Source organism: Oncorhynchus mykiss, chromosome 1 (genome assembly GCF_057628025.1).
Source record: "Oncorhynchus mykiss isolate SJ-2025 chromosome 1, ASM5762802v1, whole genome shotgun sequence".
Taxonomy (NCBI): domain Eukaryota; kingdom Metazoa; phylum Chordata; class Actinopteri; order Salmoniformes; family Salmonidae; genus Oncorhynchus; species Oncorhynchus mykiss.
The window spans coordinates 17,387,911-17,411,350 of NC_143022.1; the positions used below are offsets into that span (position 1 = coordinate 17,387,911).

The 23,440-nt window shown below is 41.0% G+C and overlaps 2 protein-coding genes across 2 annotated transcripts in view; one reads left to right on the top strand and one right to left on the bottom strand.

Moving 5' to 3' along the window:
* The window catches only part of LOC110490588 (microtubule-associated protein 1S), a 48,995-nt gene extending 45,283 nt beyond the window's left edge, over positions 1-3,712 (top strand). Inside the window, exon 7 of the mRNA XM_021564067.3 lies at positions 282-3,712. Coding sequence (XP_021419742.3) covers positions 282-437 — 156 coding nt within the window. The 3' untranslated portion in view covers positions 438-3,712. The remainder of the gene's footprint in view (positions 1-281) is intronic.
* On the bottom strand, positions 2,078-18,296 carry LOC110530936 (uncharacterized). The gene is made up of 5 exons (XM_036952238.2): positions 18,025-18,296; positions 7,942-10,360; positions 7,019-7,281; positions 6,714-6,752; positions 2,078-6,599 (listed from the first exon to the last, which is right to left on the bottom strand). Exons 2-5 carry the CDS (start codon positions 10,181-10,183, stop codon positions 6,465-6,467), a joined length of 2,679 nt encoding a protein of 892 aa, XP_036808133.2. The 5' UTR covers positions 10,184-10,360; positions 18,025-18,296; the 3' UTR covers positions 2,078-6,464.
* Positions 18,297-23,440: the final 5,144 nt, after the last annotated feature.

A 23,440-nucleotide genomic window follows, 5' to 3' on the forward strand; every position in this document is an offset into this window, starting at 1 on the left:
CGTCAAATGACGTTGCCATGAGCAGAACCAGAGATATTGAGATGAGAGAGATGCAGAATTTACGCATATGTACAGGTTTGCTTCATGCTGTTTACAGTGTGTTAGCCAGGGTACCAAAACAGTGGAGAAGTTGAGCCTCACACTTCAATGCTCTTAGTTGTTGTGGAAATTGACCTACTATGCTGTTTACTTTCTGCATCTACGTCATATCGCGGAGTCTACCTTTAAGTATGTCTACTATGTTCTCATTTGAATTTGCCCTTCTACCTTTCCACTCTCAGGTGACCCTGATCCCCACCTTTGACTCGTTGACGATGCACGAGTGGTACCAGGAAACCCATGAGAGGCAGAGAGAGCTGGGTATTACCGTGTTGGGCAGCAACAGCACTGTGGCCATGCAGGAGGAGACCTTCCCTGCCTGCAAAGTGGAGTTCTGAGAGGGGTGAAACGAGATGAAGCTACAAATCCCTGCCCTCTCACCCACTCTTAAATTGGGATGGACTAATTTCCCCCATCTACAACTGATTTCCCACCCCAGCATGCTTCAAGTATATCCTGGTGGATTAGCAGGCCTTACTCATCCTTTCAATCTTATCAATATACATAAGACCCCAGCAAACACTCTGACCCATCTTTGTCTTGGGTATGTCTATGCCATGGAAATGAAGGCAGAACATGAATATGTCCAAGAGTCTTTGGTCTACCAACATGAAGAAAGGTTGTTCATTATGAATGCTAGGTAAGGTGGAGCTTAAAGATTGTCTATAGTAATCGAAGGTCCTCACATTTCTTACCATTTAGCCAGGTAGTTGTGATCCAAATCCATGACAGCTCAAAGGAGACTAGTCGACAGCTGTAGGAAACCCTCTGCCTCAATGGGACTGAACTCATGAGTTCTTCCTTCAACGATTATTTCATCCGTAAAACATTTCATAGGTATATTTAGGCCTACACCCATTTGCACAGTTATCAATGTCCAAAGACAAGGGAACCACAGTGAGTGAAGGAGTGTTACAATATAATATGATGTTAAAAGGCAGAGGTTGTGTGTGAGGAGGTGAATATGGGACAGATGTCTCCTGGTGCACTGGTAAAACATGAGACCTTAGCACTTACTGAAGGACAACATGTTTCTGCTTCCCATTTTAGTTTCATAGACTGTCTATGAACATTGAGGAGATGGACAATGTCTTTGCAGGTAATGATATGCATGTGAACAGAAGAATTACCCGAAAATTGACAAAAGTGTCCAAGTTTCAAAAAAAAAAAAAAAATTTGTAGAACATTTATATCAGTCACTTTAACCCTTCATGTAGAGTAGATACTGTATGGGGATACAATTTTGACATTGTCTTTTTAAATGAAATAATGTACATTCTAGGTAATGATTTGTACTAAAATGAAATACTAACACATATTGGTTGATGGAAGGCAATAAGAAATGCAGTATTTTATGTACAAACTCATGACTGAATTAGTTTTACTACTCAGTAGTAATTTCATTAGAAAGGACACTGAATTAAGTGTAAACGCTACAGTATCTTTCCACACTAATAAATCCGTTTTTTGTGAAACACGATGTCTACTGCCGGCAGGTCTAGCATTTCTGATTATGACAAAAGTCAAGAAGACCCTAACCCTCAATCTTGTTTGTATTCAATAAGATTTTTCATTGGTGCCCAGGATATCAACTGTATCCAAGCCCATATTTGAGTCCCTCTCCAAGACCAGATGTTCTTCTAATTGTAAATGTATGTCACATGTGCAATAGAGGGTAAGCTTCACTGAAGAGGGATACTTAGATATGCTAATAGGGAAGTCATGAGAAATACGTTACATTTATCTCAGTGGTTTATTATTGTGCAGAAGTGAATAAATGCTAAAACAGATGTTTAACTAGAAAGAAAAATCTGTTATATCAGCAATCGTTTGTGTATTCAGTTAATAGCAGTAGAATGTACAGTAGACAGCTTTATCTGGGAATGTGGACACTTTTAACCTATATCAAAACAGATTGGGTCCAAATGCATGCCACCAAGGCTTGCACAACCATGCCCACAATATTACATGCACTCACTGGGTTATAATGCTCTTTATTGCGAAGGATATTTTCATTTTATACAAGAAGGATTATGAAAGGATTTTAACATTTATTATTACTCAAGTTTTTGTTGCATGCAGAGTTATACAAGCATGCAGATCTCATGTTTTCTTTTGTTAGTTTGTAAGTTTGATGTGAAATATCAGTTTAATGTAATCACATCTGGTATTAAAGCAAACTAATGCCATCGCTCATCCAGAGCATCACTGTACATTTGAAGACGTCTTCATGTGAAAGGGTGTGTGCAGCCAGCCACATTTAGGCAGATCATAGAATTCCAATTATTTCATACAGAAGAATGTAAAATCCTTTATCTTATCAATTCATTAACAATTATATTTTATTCATTTTTCCTAAATTATTGAGTTATCTTTTTATATATCAATAATGTGGCGTAGCTACTTTCATTTGCAAACCTTTGGTTAGCAACCGGCTGCTCACATGATATAAGCCAATGGCAGGACAGAGCAAGCAGAACCGATCTCATTGTTGTTCTGAAAGAACAGCATGTTTTTTGGTACTAGCCATAATAAGTCTGAGCAAAAATGATTAAAAATAGATTGCATTTCATTGGTCACTTATTTGGATAGATATTTCACACTAATGGAGTTAAGAATTATCTCATCGTTAACTCAACTTTGACTATAACAAATCAGTCCCATGTCCATGTAAAGATATGTCCATTTAACATGCGCCATTTGTCACAGCTTTTGGACTCTGAATGCATTGGTTTGGATATTGTGTGGCTCTTACGCCCTCTGCTGTCCATAACATTTCTTGGCTAGCTGTTCTGAAAGCTGTATTCATCGATAATTACAGGTCTCTTGTGGCCAAAAGGATTGCATGGGCAGGGCCATTGAGGGATTCCACCATTTTAATGTAGTCAACTGGATGGGATTTCCAACTTCATTGGCTCCTGGTGACCCTGTTGAAGTCATGTCCAATTGGGTCATCAGGAGGGAACTGCCAATTTTGAAGAAGAAGAAAATTGTCAGACTCTATAATGGCACAGATACAAAGATGAGTACTCCATCTCTGTAGATGTGTGTATTTGGAAAGCAATGTTCAGTGGTATATTTGGCTCATTGGAATAGTTCTAAACATTGGCCCTGTATTTCTGTGCCTCTGTTTCCATCCCTGCGCCATTATAATAAAAGTATTCAAAAGAGATACCTCTGTCATAATACAAGTGACAGTAGCACATAACGAATGTTCCAATCTGTAAATCAGGCCCCAAAATAAATATACACATTTTAAGTTCATATGCTCTTGCTCTTTGGACATTTTGAGAGTTACTACATTTCTTTAATGCTATTGTTTTTTTTTGTGCTATATTTTTCATAGTTATATACACCTCTTTTCCCCTGCACTTATAAATGTATGTTTGTCTATGTCCATACCCTGTTGGTGGTTCACACATCACACTTGCAAGTTTCTGGACTTCACCCAGTAAATGCTATGAATGTTGGTCAAATTTTCCAAAGACTGCTGGTTTCCCCAGTGTCAAGTGGGTGGGGGAGTTAGTTGGATAATGACAGTGGATAGATAATTCCGTATAGAAACACTAATTTTAGTTTTTTGCTTTTTCAATAAATATACCCCTTTTCTAAATCTGTGCTCTTTGTAATTGGTGTTATTTCCCTGACTTTCAACCAGTGGGGCCTCCTCAGAGGAGGAAGGGGAGTACCATCCTCAGTGAATTTCAGAAAACTTTTTACATGTTTTGCAATTTAACTTTTTTTAGATAAAACTGTACTAAATATAATCTTGTCACCAAATTCTTGATTAAAACACTTGCAATGAAGGTCTACAGTAGCCTCAACAGCACTCACTAGGGTAGTGCCATGGTGTAGCCAGAGGACCGCTAGCTTCCGTCCTCCTCTGGGTAAATTGATTTAATATCCTAACCTAGGAGACTCATGGTTCTCACCCCCTTCCATAGACTTGCACAGTAATTATGACAACTTCCGGGGGACATCCTCCAACCTATCAGGACTCTTGCAACATGAACTGACATGGTGTCCACCCAATCAAAGTATCCGAGAATGAATCTAGGACTGAAAGCATAAGCTACAGCTAGCTAGCACTGCAGTGGATGAAATGTGGCAAGTTGTTGACAAAGAGAGAGACAATAGTATAGAACAAATTTATTTGATCTATGAAAGCGAGGCAAGATTAGGACCTGGGACCTTCTGGTCCCTTTCCCAGTGCCTAGTCCACTGCGCCAGCATGGGGATGGGTGCCTCTCTTTTCACATATGAAGCTGTCAAGTCATTTAGAATGCCAGTAGATTAGAAATGTGATTAGTTAAGTATTTTTAAGGTTGGGAAACAAAAGCCACAATGGTATTTAAACTGGCGACCTTGCGCCCTCCAACCTCCCTCCCTGAGAGCCTTTTCTTTATTTGACTCTTACCTGTAAACTCCATCTACTGACCTGTCACTCTTAGCTCTGCGCACTGAGCTTTCATCCAACCAATCACATTCGTTCTGCCAGTGCTGTCAAACATTTGAGGTCGGGATTCTATCCAATTGTGGGTTCGAGGCATTGCACCTTTTAAAGGCAATGTTCCTGCGTTCGTGGAGATCATATTCACGGGCAAAGCTGCAATGACTCAATCGGCATCTACCTTTTAAAGCTGCATTGTCGATCGACCATATACGATCGGATTGAATCCCGGCTGGAATGAGAAAGTAAATTATTGGCAGTGTTCAAGAGCATCAAAACTGTGATTTTTCATAGCTAAATTATGACCGACTGAAAAAACAATTGTAGTTATTTATGATATAAGGTGATTTGTAGATCCGTTAGACTTGACTCGCTTTTAAAATCGACTGCAGTCTCTCCTCAATTCCTTGTGTCCTCTCTCCTCTTTCTCAAACAAATTAGAGGGGAAGGTCATGGGGGGTGGGTGGGGATTTGGTTTGTGTTGTGCCTAGCAGTTCCCTATACTGCAACAGCTTTAGGGTACAGGCACACTGATGCATGAATGTGGGTGAAATTGGGATACATCATTGTCCTTCAAACCCATGAAGTATAACTCATCTCTACTTTTTTTCAGACGAGATGTATTCCTACAATTGGACTATCATGTTAATGCAAGGTGTAAATAGGGATTAAATATGTTTTAACTTTACAGCGACACTCTCAAATCCCCTACAAGCAGTTCAATTGTCTACCCAGCAGATGGCGACGTTTTACCCCATTTGATAGTTTGAGATTCACTATCATTTGATCAACTTCCACATTGCATCCGATTTGACGTCACCGCTTGTATAAGTAGTGGATCCCACCATTGCCACCAAATGTAGCAGAGTTGAATCTCTTATAAGATCTACATTACCTGGCCTATTTTCAGCAGTATCTCTTACAATAGTCTATATAAAAAGCATGTCTTGTCATGTTGCAAACAGTCAGGTTTAGAGTGTGATCAAACTTGTTTGTCATTTACAGTAGCCGACTGGTAAGCAAGGAATCTTTCTAACTGTACATATCTCACAAGGGCTCGATTCAATCCATGTCACAGAAGATGGCACAATTAAAATGTAAAGGTACCGTCATTTCCGATTGAGCCGACATGTGCAGCATTTACTATGAATGTAGTTGACTGCGTTAACATTGCCTTTTCAATTTCAATCACGCTACACTGCAGATTGTACGTGATACGGATTGAATCGAGCCCTAAGAAAGGCAATAAGGACCTGACCAGTTAGGTCAGAAGTTGTATACTAATTTCTGCCGTCAAAGCACATTCAAGTCAAATTAAGAACACAAACATACTGCTATCTGCTGTAGCTCTTAATTAATATAATAATCAGACAAATGTCAACATTTCTAGAAGACGGTACTGCAAGTGCTTCATTGGATTGGATATTGGTTTGGAAATTTGAACCATATAAAACCGTACATCATGGATATCTGATGGTTTCTTGCTTGTTTTTGCTTTGCAAAGCACAACTGACAAGACAAAAATAGCTCTGTCATTTTTTTCTATGCATTCATTTGAAGGCGGATAGGCCTAATCAAAGTTACCTAGCAGCCAGTGACTGCCAGACTTAAAAATAACTCATACGCTAATGTGCATTCTTAGCAGGCACAGAACTCCTCTTAAATTCCCTTCCTGCAATCCACCTCCGATGGCATTTAAAACTTGTCCTGTCTTTATTGAATATTTTTTTTCAGTTCACTTGTCTTTTTTCTTTTAAATCGTGGAAGGTCACCTGCTCTAGTAGGTGGCTGATGTTGATGGATGAGGAGTTTATCACAAAGTGGACCAATCAATATGTCCAGCAGGTTTGGTAGTGTGTAGTCAGAGCGTATATTCATATGTGCTGAGATGGGACAACCCTAAGATGACTGTTTTTCATCTCTTCTCCTTTCTGCCCTCTCTCACCATGCCCTCCAGGGGAGAGGACTGGTACTCGTTGGTGTAGTCACCAGCCTCCCAGCGCAGTGCCCGCTTGTTTTTGTGCCTGGTGATCCGGGTGGCCTCCAAGACCTGAAATTGAGGAAATAGCAGCAATGTCATATTGGACCTGTGCTAAAGGTCCTTCTCTGAGACAAATGACCAATGATTAAACACACATCAACAGAGAGAGGATCAACCACTTACCTCATTATTCACATCATCAATGCACTGAATTCCTGCATACTGCAGGAAACACAAAATGCATTTTCCAAATTAGCAACCAGCTATCATTGTGGTATATAAAACCTGAGATGACTCAACTCATAAGATGTACTCGGTTTCTCCATCACTATCTGTATGCTTTTTTTTGTAGGTGTATTGCATTGCTGTATTTTTTTCTAAACTGTGTGCCTAAATGTTTTTGTCTTATGTGTGTCTATAATGAATGTTCAATGTGTCCAAAGATATCAACAACACCCTCTGTGTCCAACTAGTCTTTTCTCACTTACAGCGTTCTCTTCCAGCTTCAGTTTGACTCTCCTCTCCTCAAAATCCTCTAGCAATGTCTCGGTCAGGCCCTTTTGTGTGGGTGTCCCAGGGGAGCCACCTGTCTCTGCCCATGGGCTGGCAGGCAACATGGGGGAAACCCTGCTATCCACGGGGGAGGTGGGCCTTGGACAGCCCCATGGCTGGGCGGTCACTATGGAAAAGGAGGGAAGTCGGGCAGTGGGACGAATGGAAGGGGAAAAGGGAGCTGCGCTGTCTGTTTTATCTGGAAGGGAGGGGATAATGAAAGAAACAGAGTTAACACATGTTTGTAATTGCGTTATTAATAGACTACATTTGAAATGTAAATTGAATGCAACATGAAACTCAGGGGTGCAACTTTGGTCCCCAGAGAAAGTTGCTCCCCTGATGAAACTACATAATGATAATTGTATTTTTACCATTATACACCTGTCTGACTCCCTATGAAAATGGACACTGGTATTTCATATTATCTTGCCATAATGTGAGTGACTGTACAGTGATGTTAACCACTAAATGTCAGTGCATTAACTCTAAAGAAAAGCACCAAAAACCCAACTGGAGAAACTATTCAACACCCTCACAGCGATCTGTTTTGCTCCGTGTTAATGGTTAATCATGGCTGGTAACACAGCTTTGCTTCCTCTCCCCATATATGACCGAAGTTCAAGTTCTAATTAAGCTTGTCATTTCCTCCAGTCTAAGAAAACCATCAGTAAACAAGACTTCAATGCAACATCCACTCTGCATGCATCAACATCACAGATGATGCATGCAGAGAGTTACTTAAATCAAGCCAAAAACATGTAAAAGATATTGCCATCATGAATTGTTCCTGTGTTATATTGTCTTGTAACTTTATGTAATTGTATAGATTTGTCTATGGATTAATGTACCATCCTACCTAGCATTGATACTGGAGTGATAAAGGAAGAGGGCCGTCTGGTCAAGCTTGTCTGCTCTACAAGAAGTGAAGGGCTCTCATAGAAGACAGAGTCTTCCTGTTCCACGATGACCCTTTGCAGGCTTTGCGATTGATGTGTGTCTTTAGCGTCTCGTCCTACACAGTCCAGGTTTCCTTCCATAGAGGCGGACAGGCCACAGGATTCCCGGAGTTCCCGGTGCTCCTGCTCGCGTTTTAGATCCTGCTCAATCTCCTTCTGGATAACATCTGGAGCATTTGGTCTTTGAGGTCTCGGGTTACCAGAATTCAGGTGCGCCCTCCAGGTTTGAAAAAGCTTATCATTCGGCTCAGACCCCTGAACTGCAGAAGCAGTGGGTGTAGGGGAGGACGGAGAGTACGAAAAGGAGGCTTCTTTAGCTGAGGAGCTTTTGGCTGGAACTGGCTCCTTTCTTTGCACTAACCACGATGGGTCATTTACTATTTCGCTAGTACTTGTCGTCTTCACCACTATTGTGACTTTAGAGCTTGCCGCCTTTGTGGTCTCATGGCCTTTCAATGTAACACTCTCCTCTGGGAGGCTACTTGGCAGTACTCTGGTGAAGTCTTGGGAATCTGAACCCCAGCCTTTGCTGGTGGTATTGACGCTTGGAGCGGTGTTCATGTGGCTGATGTACAACTCTGTCTCTTCTGAGTGCCGGTTAGGGAAGCAAGTGGAAGGGAATCCTTCCCTATCTGAGCTGCTACTCCTCCCATTGACCCTGGGTGAAGACCAAGCCCTTTTCCTCTTCTCCTTGGCTCCAGGTTGGTCTGGCAGCTCAAAGATCTTCTTCCTATCCTCCAGTTCCTGTGGAGTTCCCCTGTCATACAGACTTGGGACTCTCCCCTGGTGCATCAGGTCCACTTCCCTCTGGCTGTCCTTTTCAATCTCGCGCTGGATGAAGAAGCTCACCCGATTATTCTCTTTGGACCTGACAGGTGTCCGTGGTGGTGCAGGCTGGGAGAGCAGATACTTGGTCTTGATCTCCACCATCTCCTGGACATCGGTGTGCTTAATACCCCGCAATTTCCGAAGGCTCTCCTCTCTCTCCTGAGTGATACGAATCTCCCTCTCAATGGGCGTCTCTCTGTGACCACTTACCGATTGGGTGGCCTTGCTTTCTGGTTGAGAGTTGTCATTGGATATGCTTACATCACTTGTGTAGCCAACACTGGGGTCCCCTGATAGATCCTCCAGTCCAGAGTCAAGGTCATAAAGCAGACTACCCTGGCTCTTGGTTACCTTCTCCTCTGTGCGGTACACTGTCACCTTTCCGGCAGTGATGACTTCCCCTTCATCCTGCTGTTTCACTGGTGTCGGACTTTGGTTCAACCATACTGTAGAGTGGTCTTCTTTTTTTGCACTCTTTGGTGATAGCAAGCTGTCTTCTGACTGCCACCGTCTTCCTTGTGGTTTTAGAGAGCTGGGACTCTGCAGAAAGGGGTTGAGCCTGGACTGTTCCATCTTTAGGAACTGCTCTCGCGCTGCGCTGAAGTTTATCTGCTCATTGTCGATGGTACCAGCCTCGGCTGCTGGTGTGGGCTCAGATTTACTACTGGTTGGACCATAGCACAAGCTGAACCCTTCCAGCAGCTTGTTGGGTGACAAGCTCAGTGCACTCCACTGTTCCTTGTAGGTGGCAGTTTTTGGGGGGGCATGACTATGCATGATCTCCTTCCCAAGTTTCTTCTCCTCCTCCTCTGCCTTCAATTGGGCACCGTTGTCTGTTTTCACCTGGTAGCGGGAGTCCTTGTCCTCCTTGAACAGACTCCCTGGCTTCTTCCCACCAACATACGTCTGCAGTTTGAAGCTGCGTTCCTCTTTCAGGGTGGCTTGCCTTTCCGGGGACAACGTCCAGGCTTCATTCAGCTCTGCCTCGGGGCTTGCAGGATTGTCCACGAATGAGTAGAACCCGCAGTAGGAGCCTGTGCTGCTGGGACTGCTAGAGCTGCTGGCTTGCCAGTCTTCGCTGGTGATGCCGCAGTTTTCCTCCGACACCACCACCTGCCTGGCCTGCACCTCTTTTTGCTGGGAAGATACGACAACCGTGGACCGGGTGTGGTTTACGGAGATGCTGTCGAAACTGAAAGCAGAAGAGTTGCCATTCCTGTTGTAGGTCCAGCTCTGGTCCAGGCTGAAGGGCTCGTCCGTGGTGGGGCTGAGCATGGTGCGAAGATCTGTTGTCTGCTCCAATTTGGGTGACATGGGCTGCAGCAGCCACTTTCTGGGTGTGCTGTCCGTGGTTCCTTGGGTTGTGGTGTCTTCCTGTGTAGACAGTGAGATTTCTGAGGCACTAAGCAGGAGAGAGTGGCACCCTATCAGGTCTCCCTCATTCTGGGTCAACACATCCTGGTAATCATCAGATGCGGCAACTGAGAGTCTCTGAAACCAATAGAAGAAATAAGGAAATGGATCAAAACAGTTGAATAGTCAACAGGAAACTGTATCCTGTCAGTATTAACCAATTAAACAAGGCTACCTCTGTCCTGATAGTTCTAACAATTAAACCTAAAGACATCTTAAAGACATTTTTTGAATTGTTACGTTTTTGCATATAACGACAAAGGCTGTCGTTCCCACTTCACAGATATCTACAGAATACAGATTGTGCACTAAAATGAAATTACTTGCATAGCACTTTTCAACATTTTATGGTTCACGGGAATTTGTTTAAAGGGGAAATAAAAACTTGTGTAAGAGAGGATGGTGTGAGATTTGCTGTGGAATGCCACTATCATTGTCAACATTTATAGCTTAAATGCAATGCCTACTACCTCATGATAGTGAGACACCACCCTTACAGTAAACCTAGCTGATAAGGAGAGAGGTCATGAAATGAGAACTCCTTATGTTCAAACTGGTACAATTTAGAGCAATCCAATGTGTGCGATGGTCGCAAATATACAGATTTTTGTGTTTGTCAAGAAGGTAAGAAATATTAAGTTGGTAACAAAAGACTGCAGTCAGGTCAGATTTAAGTTAATTTAAATTGATCAATGAAACCAGAGTCAGGTAATGAATCTGTATTAACCTCAGGGATTTTCAGTGTGAATCGAGAAGTCAATGTCTCAATTTCCCATGCATTTTACAGCAGACCTGCAAAACATGTGACATCATCCAGTTTCATCCAGTGGAAGATTACCAGATCTATTGCTGTGAAGATCTATAAAACCATTCTGCTACAGTCTGTGCCTAAACTTAATCAGATATTTATACTTTTGATGTTACAGTTGATATTATATATGACCTTTTACTTATGAAGAGTTTCAGGAAACCACAGTCAAGTCATATATGCACTCAATGGTGATGCAAATTGTGGTTAAAGTTCAACTAAAAAAAGGCTTTCTCTAAAAGCAGTTTTTAATTTCTTCAATGGTTTAATCTGAATTTGCAGCCATCTATACGATGCACCTAGAGTGTTAGGCTCCAATTCTCTTTCAAATTGCCTAGTTAGTCAGAGGATATGTGTAGAAGCATGATGAGGGAATGAGAGAGGGATGTGTTCACCCCTTTCTCACACAACTCATCTGGATGTGGGAGTACTGGTACTAGAGCAGGATATTAGAGACTCCCTGGGAATGAAAACAGATACCTTCTTCATTTAACAGCTGTATAAAAAATACTCACTACACTGGATGCTGGACACAATGGCGGGTTGAATTGTCAATCATTTTAATGTCACACACTTTTGGCACAATGGCATAACATACCATGCTGACTGCTATTCAAGCATGTTGGCTAATGAGTCAACTCTATAACCCCTGGAAACTTCCACTCCGTTCAAAATTCTGTCATTTAAATAGACATTTCACCATTCTCATCAGGGGCAGACTGGTCATCTGGCATTATTTATTTATTATTATTATTTAAATTTCACCTTTACCTAACCAGGTAGGCCAGTTGAGAACAAGTTCTCATTTACAACTGAGACCTGGCCAAGATAAAGCAAAGCAGTGTGACAAAAACAACAGAGTTACACATGGGTAAACAAACGTACAGTCATTAACACAATAGAAAAATCTGTAGGTAAGGCAATAAATAGGCCAATAGTGGCAAAGTAATTGCAATTTACACTGGAGTGATATGTGCAGATGAGGATGTGCAAGTAGAAATACTGGTGTGCAGAAGAGCAGAAAAACAAAAACAAATATGGGGATGAGATAGGTAGTTGGTTGGATGGGCTATTTATTTATTTGGGCTGTGATCGATAAGCTGCTCTGACAGCTGACACTTAAAGTTAGTGAGGGAGATATAAGTTTCCAACTTCAGTGATTTTTGCAATTCGTTCCAGTCATAGGCAGCAGAGAACTAGAAGGAAAGGCGGCCAAAGGAGCTGTTGGCTTTGGGGATGACTAGTGAAATATACCTGCTGGAGCGCATGCTACGGTTGGGTGTTGCTATGGTGACCAGTGAGCTGAGAAGGTGGAGATTTACCTAGCAAAGACTTATTATGTGAAAATGACTATGACTTATGTGAAAATTCCTGATGGGCTGGTTCAATTGTAACCTAGTGGCCTATCTGTCTTATTTTTTTCTTTGCAAAATGATAATTATCTGGCTAATAATTGGGGCCTCAAGGGAAAAAATGGTCCGGTGTGGGGTCCTCGAGGTAAAAAAATAGGCCAGTGTGGGGGAGTCAAGGAAAAAATGGGCTGATGCGTTAGAAATCCCAGGGACGATTTTTGGTCCCAGTCCACCCCTGATTCTCATCATTGTAACCCTGCTGACACCGATATGCACACATAAGCATTTACTGTAACCAATCATGTCAGGTGCACAATACTAGACAAATTGGCCTTTCAGAAGTAAACCAAGTCCAAACGTTCACTGAGATTCCAAGACTTTTGGCTCAATCCAGAATACGCTCTTCAGCAAATATACGGCCATTTTGAATTTTAACATAACTTTATGGGTACATTAGACCGTCTGAAAAGTAGAGCGATAAAGTTTTGTGAGTGATGGTAACTGCTAAGATAACCTAAATATGTAACTGTTTGTCAGTGCATTATGTACTGTCCCAAGAGTTCTAAGGCAGCCTTAAGTATGTGTGTGACCACGTGTGTAACAGTGGACTGTGTACCCCTGATAAGCTCATTTTAGTGATACTTCCTGGAATCGGCTCCTTTGTCCTTTGCTCATTGGCTGAGAGAGGAGAGGAGCGATCTGTGGGGGATGAGATACACAAGTCTCCTCGCCCCCCACTAATGTATTACCTCACACTGGTACGTGTGTGTGTCTGTGTATACGTGTGTGTGTCTGTGTTTTACTCTACTGTACTTGTGAGTACCAGAAGTCATCACAAGAATAGTAAACCAACAAAAATTCTGAGAAGTGAGGACAATTTGCCGGTCGTCATTTGTAAAAAAAGAAGAAAAAAAAAAAATATTTTAGGATTAGGGGTTAGGTTTAGAGTTAGAATTAGGTTTAGGGGTTAGGGTTAGAATTAGGGTTAGGGGTTAACGTTAGGGTTTGGAGTTAAGGTTATGGTTTAGGGTTAGGGAATGTAGGTTTTTGAATGGGAATCAATTGTTGGTCCCCAAAAAGTTCTCAAATATAGTAACACATACAGTGCCTTCAGAATGTATTCACACCTCTTGACTTTTTCCACATTTTGTCATGTTACAGCCTGAATATGAAATGGAATAAATTGATATTTTTTTGTCAATGGCCTACACACCATACCACATAATTTCAAATTGGAATTGTGTTTTTTGAAAGTTTTACAAATTAATAAAAAATGAAAAGCTGAAATGTCTTGAGTCAATAAGAATTCAACCCCTTTGTTACGGCAAGCCTAAATAAGTTCAGTTCATATAATAAATTGCATGGACTATTAATTAATAATAATAATACTATATTAATTACACTCTGGATGGTGTATAAATACACCAAGACACTACAAACATACAGGCATCTTTCCTAATTCAGTTTCCGGAGATTTCACCATAAGGCCAATGGTCACTTTAAACAGTTACTGCTACTCTGTTTATTATCCATGCATTGTCACTTTACCTCTACCTACATGTTCATATTTCCTCAATTACCTCGACTAACCTGTGCCCCCCGCACATTAACTCTGTACCGGTACCCCTTATATATAGCCTCGCTATTTTATTGTTGCTCAATAATTATTTGTTATTTATCCCAAAAAATTATTTTCTACTTCAGTTTATTTTAGTAAATACTTTCTTAACACTTATTTTTCTTAAAACTGCATTGTTGGTTAAGGGGTTATAAGTAAGCAATTCACTGTAAGGTATCAACACCTGTTGTATTCGGCGCATGTGACAAATACAATTTGATTTAATTTGAAAAGAAGGAAACCTGCACAAAATAAAAATATTCTAAAACATGCATCCTGTTTGCAACAGGGCACTAAAGTAATACTGCAAAAAAATGGCAAAGAAATTAGCTTTTTGTCCTGAAAACAAAGTATTATGTTTGGGGCAAATCCAATGCAACACATTACTGAGTACCACTCTCCATATTTTCAAGCATAGTGGTGACTGCATCATGTTATGGGCAATGTTCCTTCAATTCATTAAAAATCCTACAATGTGATTTTCTGGATATTTTTTTCGCCCCACTGTATGTTACCCTCTGCCTATTGGCTACTTAGCTTATTCAATACATCTCAAAATACAACACTTTAAGACATAAAAAAGCTCTTTGCCTGACTTGCTTTTCAAAGATGGCTAAAAATGCAGACATTTTGTGCCCTTGGAGGAAGCAACCACCGTCATTGTTGACTAGAAATTAGCTAAAACATGGCTAATAACTCACTAACTAGCAAAGAATATGATCAAAGGTGGCTACATGCATTTCTCGTTTTGACACCAAAACAAGTACATCTACATGCGACCACTCATGCTATTAACACAAAACATTTCAAAGTGAATGGAACAGATCCATATATGGCCATGGCTATTTGCATATAGGCCTACTGCAGCTCTGATTGGTTATTTTTCATCGGTCTGTGTGGAGTATGGAATTGAGTCATGCCTGTCAATGCAATAGAATCCTACTCCAATGCAACTCTTGCACAGTTAGTTTTGCATACTAAGTCTCTTGCATAGATCATTTTGTTCGGTATGTCACATTGGCTAATATTGCGTTGATTCGAGCACAGTAGAGCGAAACATTGATAGTGTTAATTAAAGGGGAAAACTCTAGAAAGTTGAGTGAAGTTCAATCTCTTGCTTCTCTGCGCGGGCTGATATTTCTTCTGCACAGCAGTCTGAGGGGAGCTGCAGGCCAGCGCATGTTCGCAGCTTAGAGTGAACATTGGTTATGGGTATTCTTGTAATCGTTAAGGACAGAGGAGTTTTTTGGGATAAAAAATAAACCGAATGGAGCTAAGCACAGGCAAAACCCTACATGAAGACCTGGTGCTTCTACACCTGCATTGCTTGCTGTTTGGGGTTTCATGCTGGGTTTCTGTACAGCACTTTGAGATATCAGCTGATGTAGGAAGGGCTATATAAATACATTTGATTTGTTTAGTCTGCTTGCCACCAGATACTGGGAGATTAATTCACCTTTCAGTAGGACAATAACCTAAATCACAAGGCCAAATATGCACTGAAGTTGCTATCAAAATGACCCAAGTGGTCTAGTTACAGTGTTGTCTTAAATCAGCTTGAAAATCTATGGCAAGACTTGAAAATGGTTGTCTTGTATTAACCAATCTGACAGAGCTTGAAGAATTGTTAATAGAATAATGTGCAAATATTGTACAATCCAGGTGTGCAAAACTCTTAGAGACTTACCCAGAAAGACTTACAGCTGTAATTGCTGCCAAAGGTGATTCTAATGTATTGACTCAGGGGTGTGAATACTTATGTCAATTAGATATTTCTGTATTTAATTTTCAATAAATTGTTTACATGTTTTAATTTAGTCATTATGGGGTATTGTTTGTAGATGGGTCAGAAAATCTAGTTAATACATTTTGAATTCAGACTGTAACACAACAAAATGTGGAATAAGTCAAGGGGTATGAATACTTTCTGAAGGCACAGCAAATTGTGTGAGTGTGTGTGTTTACATTAGTCCCTGTCAACAAATTACCCCATTACCCTGTCAACAAATGACCCCATTGTGACATGGATTAGCTAAGGCCAAAGTCAAGTTGTAAAGTTGTAAAGACTCAAGATAATACAAGTATAAAAGTATAAAAGGGTAATGACGATTTCGCCACAGATTATAACCTTTAGACTTATTCAATTCTGATACATTTACTCAATGACTGTCCAAAAGAAATACCAAAATAAATGTTGTCATACCCTGCAGCAGTGGTGTGTATTCATGGATGCCAAGGGAAGTCAGGCTTCCCCAAAAAACTAACAAAAAAATAGTATATATGTTTTATAATTGTCCTTCAATTCGCAAGAGGCTGAATGTATCTCACAGGAGAAAGCATCAGAGCGAGCGAAACAGCGCCCCTCTGTCTCTCTACGTGTTGGCCATCTATCTGATGCTGTCTGGTCCAAACGAGTATGACAGGCAAGGGAAGCCCGCAAGCATCTGGTCTCCCTTAAACAAAAAAAGTATAAAAATGTGCCAACCAGCGTTGAGCTAAACTGAGCAAGCTCAACTGTGAAAGGTCCTGGCTCAGCCTCCGCTGGCTGGCTAGCCAGTTAGCTAAAATAGGCCCTTTCCTAAATTAGTCATGGATGGAGATAGGGATTTGCACTTGTGCTTTTACTCTATTCTCTGATCCAACCATTAATTCATACATTGTTGTGCCCCTGGCCTGAGAGGATGGAAGTTAAAAATGTAGCTAGATGTAGAAGGCTAATGTTAACTAGCTAACTTCGCCAATGAATGTAAGTTAGGCTAGCAAGCAAGCATTTTAGCCAGGTAGCCTAAGACAGCAAAAAATAAAAGCGCTTACTGTATGACAGAGTGATAGACCGCTTCGTCAACATGAAATAGAGGAGGATGGTATTGGTGTTTCTCTACAAGTAGAATGAGTCAACATGTTTTTCTACTTGCACGAATGGACAGCCACATCATATTATCTTACGTTGATTGTACTAGATTTTTGGGGGTATCTTTTAGTTGTCACTCTATTAGACTAAGCAGAGGTGATTTGATGATGTTGAAATGTTGAAGTTTAAATGGTGCTGGAATAGTGGAGGCAGCTCCTGTTTTCTTTGTGACTTGTGGTAACTCTCTGTGCTTCTAAATCAATAGCTGTTTAGTGATCCAAAAATGTAGGAAACGTTAACTTGCTTGACCCTGCTGTAGGTCATGTAACTGTCTGTTACTGTACATACAATATGCTTTCTGGACTTCACTGGACAGAGGGTACTGTCCGGTTTTGTGATAAAAGGAAGGTGTGGTTGAATTTATTCTGCCACCGTGTCTTCTTGTTGTCTCGGCTTTTAGGCCTATATATCACGGTCGGAAGGCATATGAATTAGCAGGTCATAGAGCAAACAACACAATTATCACAGCGCATAGGTAATTTTACTCACTTACTGCTACTGCAGCTTATGTCTATTGACCATGCAGATGTCAAACCAGTTAATATGTCTTGGAAGGACATCCATGCTAACTTCTCATTAAAGCTCTAGCATTCAAAAAACATTTAGTAAAGGAACTATGTAACTATATAACCTATGTGTATAGGTTGTGTCGCTACAGAGACAGGGGCATACAAGGTGCCACCACAATAAACGTGTATAGAAAAATACGAATATAGGATCTTAATTTGAGCCAGTTTGCTACAGCAGGAAAAGAATCCTGCAACAACAGGAAATGTGAATAATCATGTGGATTATAATTAATGGACATTTTTACTAGGGGTTGATACATTTTTCATAAGGGAAAATCAAGTCTGAAAAGTTCAGAAACCTTTTAAAACCTCAGATACACTAAGTGTAAAATGTCCTGTATTGAAGGCAAGTTATGCAACAGGGTGATCAAATTAACATCCTACATCTGTATTGTAAGTAGCGATAATGCTGTTGAAATACATTGAATTTGACCTGAAAACTGTACAGTACATCATTTTAGAAAAAATAAGTAATGAATCCTACCTTAAGCGGTATACAGCGAACAAGACAAACAGTTTTTCTTCTCTGTCTGATGTCTTGTCTCCCACTTTCTATCTATCGCTCTAACTCTATATATATATTACGGTCTCTTGAGCACCTTACAGCACAGGCAAAGTTCAGCCAATGTCATGTAAACTACTGGAGTCCCACCCTCTCACAGAAGAGGGAAAAGTACATGCGACTGACAGACCGCTACATCAGTAACTGGAGCTAGGAGAGAAACCTTTAAACCTCTCCAAGGCCAATCATCAATCAAGATAACCCGAGATCCCTCTTATTATAAACAATTGTGTACTGAAACAAAGTAAAGTAGGGGCTCCATTCAATCTCTATCGCTGAAGTGTTACAGATAACGCGCTAGATATGTAAAGGTAATTTCCTATTGATCAGGCATCTGCAGCATTTACCATAACTGCAGTCTCCGCTAACGCATAAGGATGGAATAGAGCCCCTAGAGTGGTTTTGTTGTGAGAGAAAACAGAATATTCTGGTAAGGTCTGAGTCCTTCCTCCCACCTCAGACAACCTCTTTAGGAGAAGCAACCCTAACCTCCTGTAGTCTCCATAACTCCTGGAGAGCTGCTGGGTGTGCAGGCTTTTGTTCCATCCCAGCATCAACACATCTGAATAAATGAACTGTGGTCCAAACTGAAGACCATGATTAGTTGATCATATGAAACAGGTGAATTAGTGCTAGACTGAAACTAAAGCCTGCTCAACCAGCAACTCTCCAGGACTGGAGTTGGAGAACCCTGACCAGAGGGAATGAGTAAGGTCATTTCCTGTTGAGTGCTTTCAACAGAAGCTTCTCTTTCCCTTCATGACCACTGGTATGACTTGATATGCAGTGTTATGGAAATGTATCCATTCCCTTTAACTATCACCAGTCTCAAAAGGAAGTAAGAACAGAAAAGAACACAGTTTACAAATACTGAGGCATCATCATTATCAGTCTTGCCTGTGAACTGTTACAGAAGCATCTTCCTTTTGGGGTTGAAGTTCACCTAAGAGGATGTCCCAGCCTTATCTACAGTCCAGTGAAGAGCTTGAGTCATAGTGGCCTACGTGTTCTAAATGTTCATTACTTTTTACAATCCTTACCTGGGTAGAGGTGGAGCCCCTCTCTCACCAGTCTGCTTCATTTATGTTTTACAAGACATTTTATCAATCAAGATGAAACTCTTGTCAAGAGACACTAACACTTCAACAGGGGCTGGACACGACATCAGGCAGAGCCAGGTCTGCAGTAGTTCAGAAAGCTTAAGGGAAAGAAACTTGTGATTGACTTGTAAGACAAAAAAAACATACACCTTTTCAAACGTACCTTTCTATACCTCCATTCCACTTCTGATTGCTAGTTTTTTCACCACTTAAAGAAAATGTATTGTATGGTTTATGTGATTAAACCCAGGTAGTACAATAGATACTGATCAATTGTTTCTTATAACCACCTTCATTCAGCCATTGATATGAACAACCAGAGAGGTGGGAGACATCCCCTAAATAATTCATTCACCTGACCAGTTCAGATAAATCAGTGATAAATCAGTGTTTATTGAGGAAATTAAACTACTTCAAAGTTTTAAGACACGGCCAAAATAAGATAACATTTTTGGGCCCAAGCCAAAGTAGGTAGTAGAGGACTTTCCATTTAGAATCAGATTCAGAGCAGTTTGGAGAAATGGGGATGTTCAGACTGAGAATATGTTTACTGCTCTCTAGTGGCTGGCATGTGAATGTACACTAATCATTACAGTATTTCAATCAACTTTATCACTCTGAATGAAGACCTTTAATATGGATCTCATTTTAGCTTACTAATGAAAATAAATGTTTGTGATTGTAGAGGCATATCTACTTTATATCCCTATGATTGAACTTCTAGGAATCAAATGCGTGACAGATGTAACATGTGACAGACATTAAAGTGGGCACTATTGAGATGTATTTGTCCAAAATTGCTTTTAAGTCAATGATGATCGGCGTAGTTTTTGCACAAGAGCATGGAAAACATGAGAATATTCTAGGCTGTAATGGTACAAAAAACTCAAACAATGAAGATCCAAAACTGTTGATTGTTGGTAAATGAGGCAATATCTAGAATGATGTCAAGGCAAAACAAATTGGTAGCCTACAATCAGGATTTTCTTTTGTTTCAACCACAATGGTCATTTTGTCTTTTGTGTTTGTGGTAAGGGTTGTCTTACCTTGGTCTCATGCTCCATGCTGCTACACAGCACCTGCCAATGAGGGGTGTACTTGAACATACTGCAGAGTGTATGTTACAGCGTGTTGGTAAATGTGTTCGGCAGCTCTCTATGTAACAGGATCCAAGGCTAGGCGCAGGGGGCAATCAAGTTCAACTCAGGTCCTCTGAGAAGAGAGAGAGAGAGGAGACAGAACATTACATTTGATGAGATTGAGGGCCTTCTTTTTTTGTTTTTACTATAAAACATTCTTGATTAAACAAACATTTTGGTGAAATTGATGGTTACATATTTTGGTTATTTATTGTTTTTAATATTTTATTATTTCTTCATTTGGCAATTAAAAAATGTACACGCTTGAAATCAAATCGAATCAAATGTATTTCTAAAGCCCTTCTTACATCAGCATATTGAAAGGTTTCAATGTCTTTGTACACTTGGTATGTTTCTCCACCCAAACCTGTATTGCAGGCTAATATTTTCAGCCACGATTACTGCAAACTTTCACTGAACACACCTCACAACGCTTATAGGGAAGGACATTTAACAAACATCTGACTGATGATTGGCTGAGAGAAATTGATGATAAAAGATTGTGGGGGGCTGTTTTGTCAGACTTCAGTGCAGCTTTTGACATTATCAATCATAGTCTTCTGCTGGAAGAACATATGTGTTTTGGCTTTACTGCCCCTGCTATATTGTGGATAAAGAGTTATGTGTCTAACAACACACAGAGGGTTTTCTTAAATGGAAGAGTCCAACATAATCCAGGTAGAATAAGGAATACCCCAGGGCAGCTGTTTAGGCCCCTAACTTTTTTCAATCTTTACTAATGACATGCCACAGGCTTTGAGTAAAGCCAGTGTGTCTATGTATGTGGATGACTCAACACAATACATGTCAGCTACTACAGCGACTGAAATGACTGCAACACTTAACAAAGAGCTGCAGTTCGTTTCAGAATGGGTGGCAAAGAATAAGTTTGTCCTTAATATTTCCAAAACTAAGAGCATTCTATTTGGGAAAAATCATTCACTAAACCCTAAACCTCAACTAACTCTTGTAATGAATAATGTGGAAATTGAGCATGTTGAGGTGACTTAACTGCTAGGAGTAAGCCTGGATTGTGAACTGTCAACAGTAGCTAAGATGGAGGAGAAGTCTGTCCATAATAAGCACTGCTCTGCCTTCTTAACAACACTATCAACAAGGCAGGTCCTACAGGCCCTAGCTTTGTTTCACCTGGACTACTGTCCGGTCGTGTGGTCAGGTGCCACAAAGAGGGACTTAGGAAAATTACAATTGGCACAGAACAGGGCAGCACAGCTGGGCTTTAAAAGTGCACGGGGAGCTAATATGAAGGGTATGCATGTCAATATCTCATGGCTCAAAGTGGAAGAGAGATTGACTTCATCACTACTTGTTTTTGTCAAAAGTGTTGACAAGCTGAATGTACTGAGCTGTCTGTTTGAACTACTGGCACACAGCTCAGACACCCATGCATAACCCACAAGACATGCCACCAGAGGTCTCTTCACAATCAGAACAGACTATGGGAGGCACCCAGTACTACATAGAGCCATGACTACATGGAACTCTATTTCACATCAGGTAACTGATGCAAGCAGTAGAATCAGATTTTAAAAAAAAGGTAAAAATACACCTTATGGAACAGCAGGGACAGTGAAGAGACACACACAAAGGTACTGACACACTCATACACACACAAGCGCTAACACACACACTCTACATACACTTACATTGTAATATTGTTGTATGGTGGTATTATACATTTTATATTGTAGATATGTAGTGGTGTAATAATTGTATATGATGTACTGTTTTATCTTTTGTTTTATGTGTGATGTATGTGCCTTAATGTGTTTGCACCCCAGGAAGAATAGCTGCTGTTTTGGTAGCAGCCAATGGGGATCCCTAATTAATACAAATACAAAAAGTCCCCAATATTCTAAATGAAATTCAATAAAGAATTCTACATAGATGGAGAATAATTATCTCCTTACATTATATGATTGTAAGAAGAGTAGTTCCATTCCATACCTCAGTAATCCCCCCCATTCTGTAACTCACCTCCCGGTTCTAGACCTCCCCTCCTAGACCTCTGGGTTCTCCAACAGGTGTTCTTCATTCCACCCCCGGCTCCTCTCAGGCAGATAATCTAGCACTGGATCTGTGCCCCCCTCATAGCCTCCAGTGTGTCAGGCCTAAGAGCTGGGTCTTCCGGGCTCCACTGGTGTTTTGGTCCTGGGTTTGGCCCTGACCAAACCCCTCCCTGTAACCCTCCTCACCCCCCAAGGCCCTCCCCCCCACACAGTATATGTCACTCGCCCCCTCCATCAACCCCCCTCAACCCCTGTCCATCAAAGCTGCTAGTGCAGAAGAATTTAAGAGTTGTTGTGGGGGAGGGGTGGCGTGACTGCTCCTTAGTTTTTTACCAGCAGCTGCCATGTGTGTGTTGCTGATAATTGCGTTGGAATGCTGCTGACCATTAAAAAGCGGCAAACAAAAGAGGAGCATTCCTTGTACCCCCCCCCCCCCCCCCACACACACACACACACACACACACAATCCTACTTCTGCCTACAGTGACTGTGTAGCCAGGTCACTGTGTCAATGACAATGGCTGTAACAATGTTGCAGCAGGTCCTAGATTAGCAGTGTAAAACCATTTCATTTTGGTGGATAGGTGGACAGGACCTTTGTTCATAGGAAGGAACTGTGAGGATTTCACAATGCAGGACTTCGAGAGCCTTACAACTTTAAACTAAGAACCGAGGCTAAAGATACACACACAAACACACACACAAACACACACTCACATCAGCACCCACCTTCATCTGTATTGACTAAGGAGACAACACATTTCAAGACGGAGGGAGAAAACGCAGAAACAAAACAGAGAGACCGAGAGAGACCGTTGAAGCACGTCACATTTTTATTTGTTGTTTCCTCTACAGCACTTTCCAGTTTGTGAGAAAGCAGACCTTGGCAACTACAAAGCATAAGAAGAGCAGCAGTGTGTTGACACCCACTCTATTATCTGGGCCCTTCACTGACTGACTGCCATGAGCACAAAGATCTAGGAGTCTACACAAGAGGACGAGAGAGCGACAGACATTTATATGTAGATACTTATATATACACATTTACAAAAAAGATGCCTGACCAGGG

What these genes read in the sequence shown, in the direction of transcription:
- LOC110530936 (XM_036952238.2), bottom strand. Translation starts at nt 10,183, where the DNA reads ATGTCACCCAAATTGGAGCAGACAACAGATCTTCGCACCATGCTCAGC. An exon ending in CACTCCAGTATCAATGCTAG is followed by an intron (nt 7,282 to 7,941) that starts GTAGGATGGTAC and finishes CCTCCCTTCCAG; the next exon opens with ATAAAACAGACAGCGCAGCT. An exon ending in TTGATGATGTGAATAATGAG is followed by an intron (nt 6,600 to 6,713) that starts GTAAGTGGTTGA and finishes CCTCAATTTCAG; the next exon opens with GTCTTGGAGGCCACCCGGAT.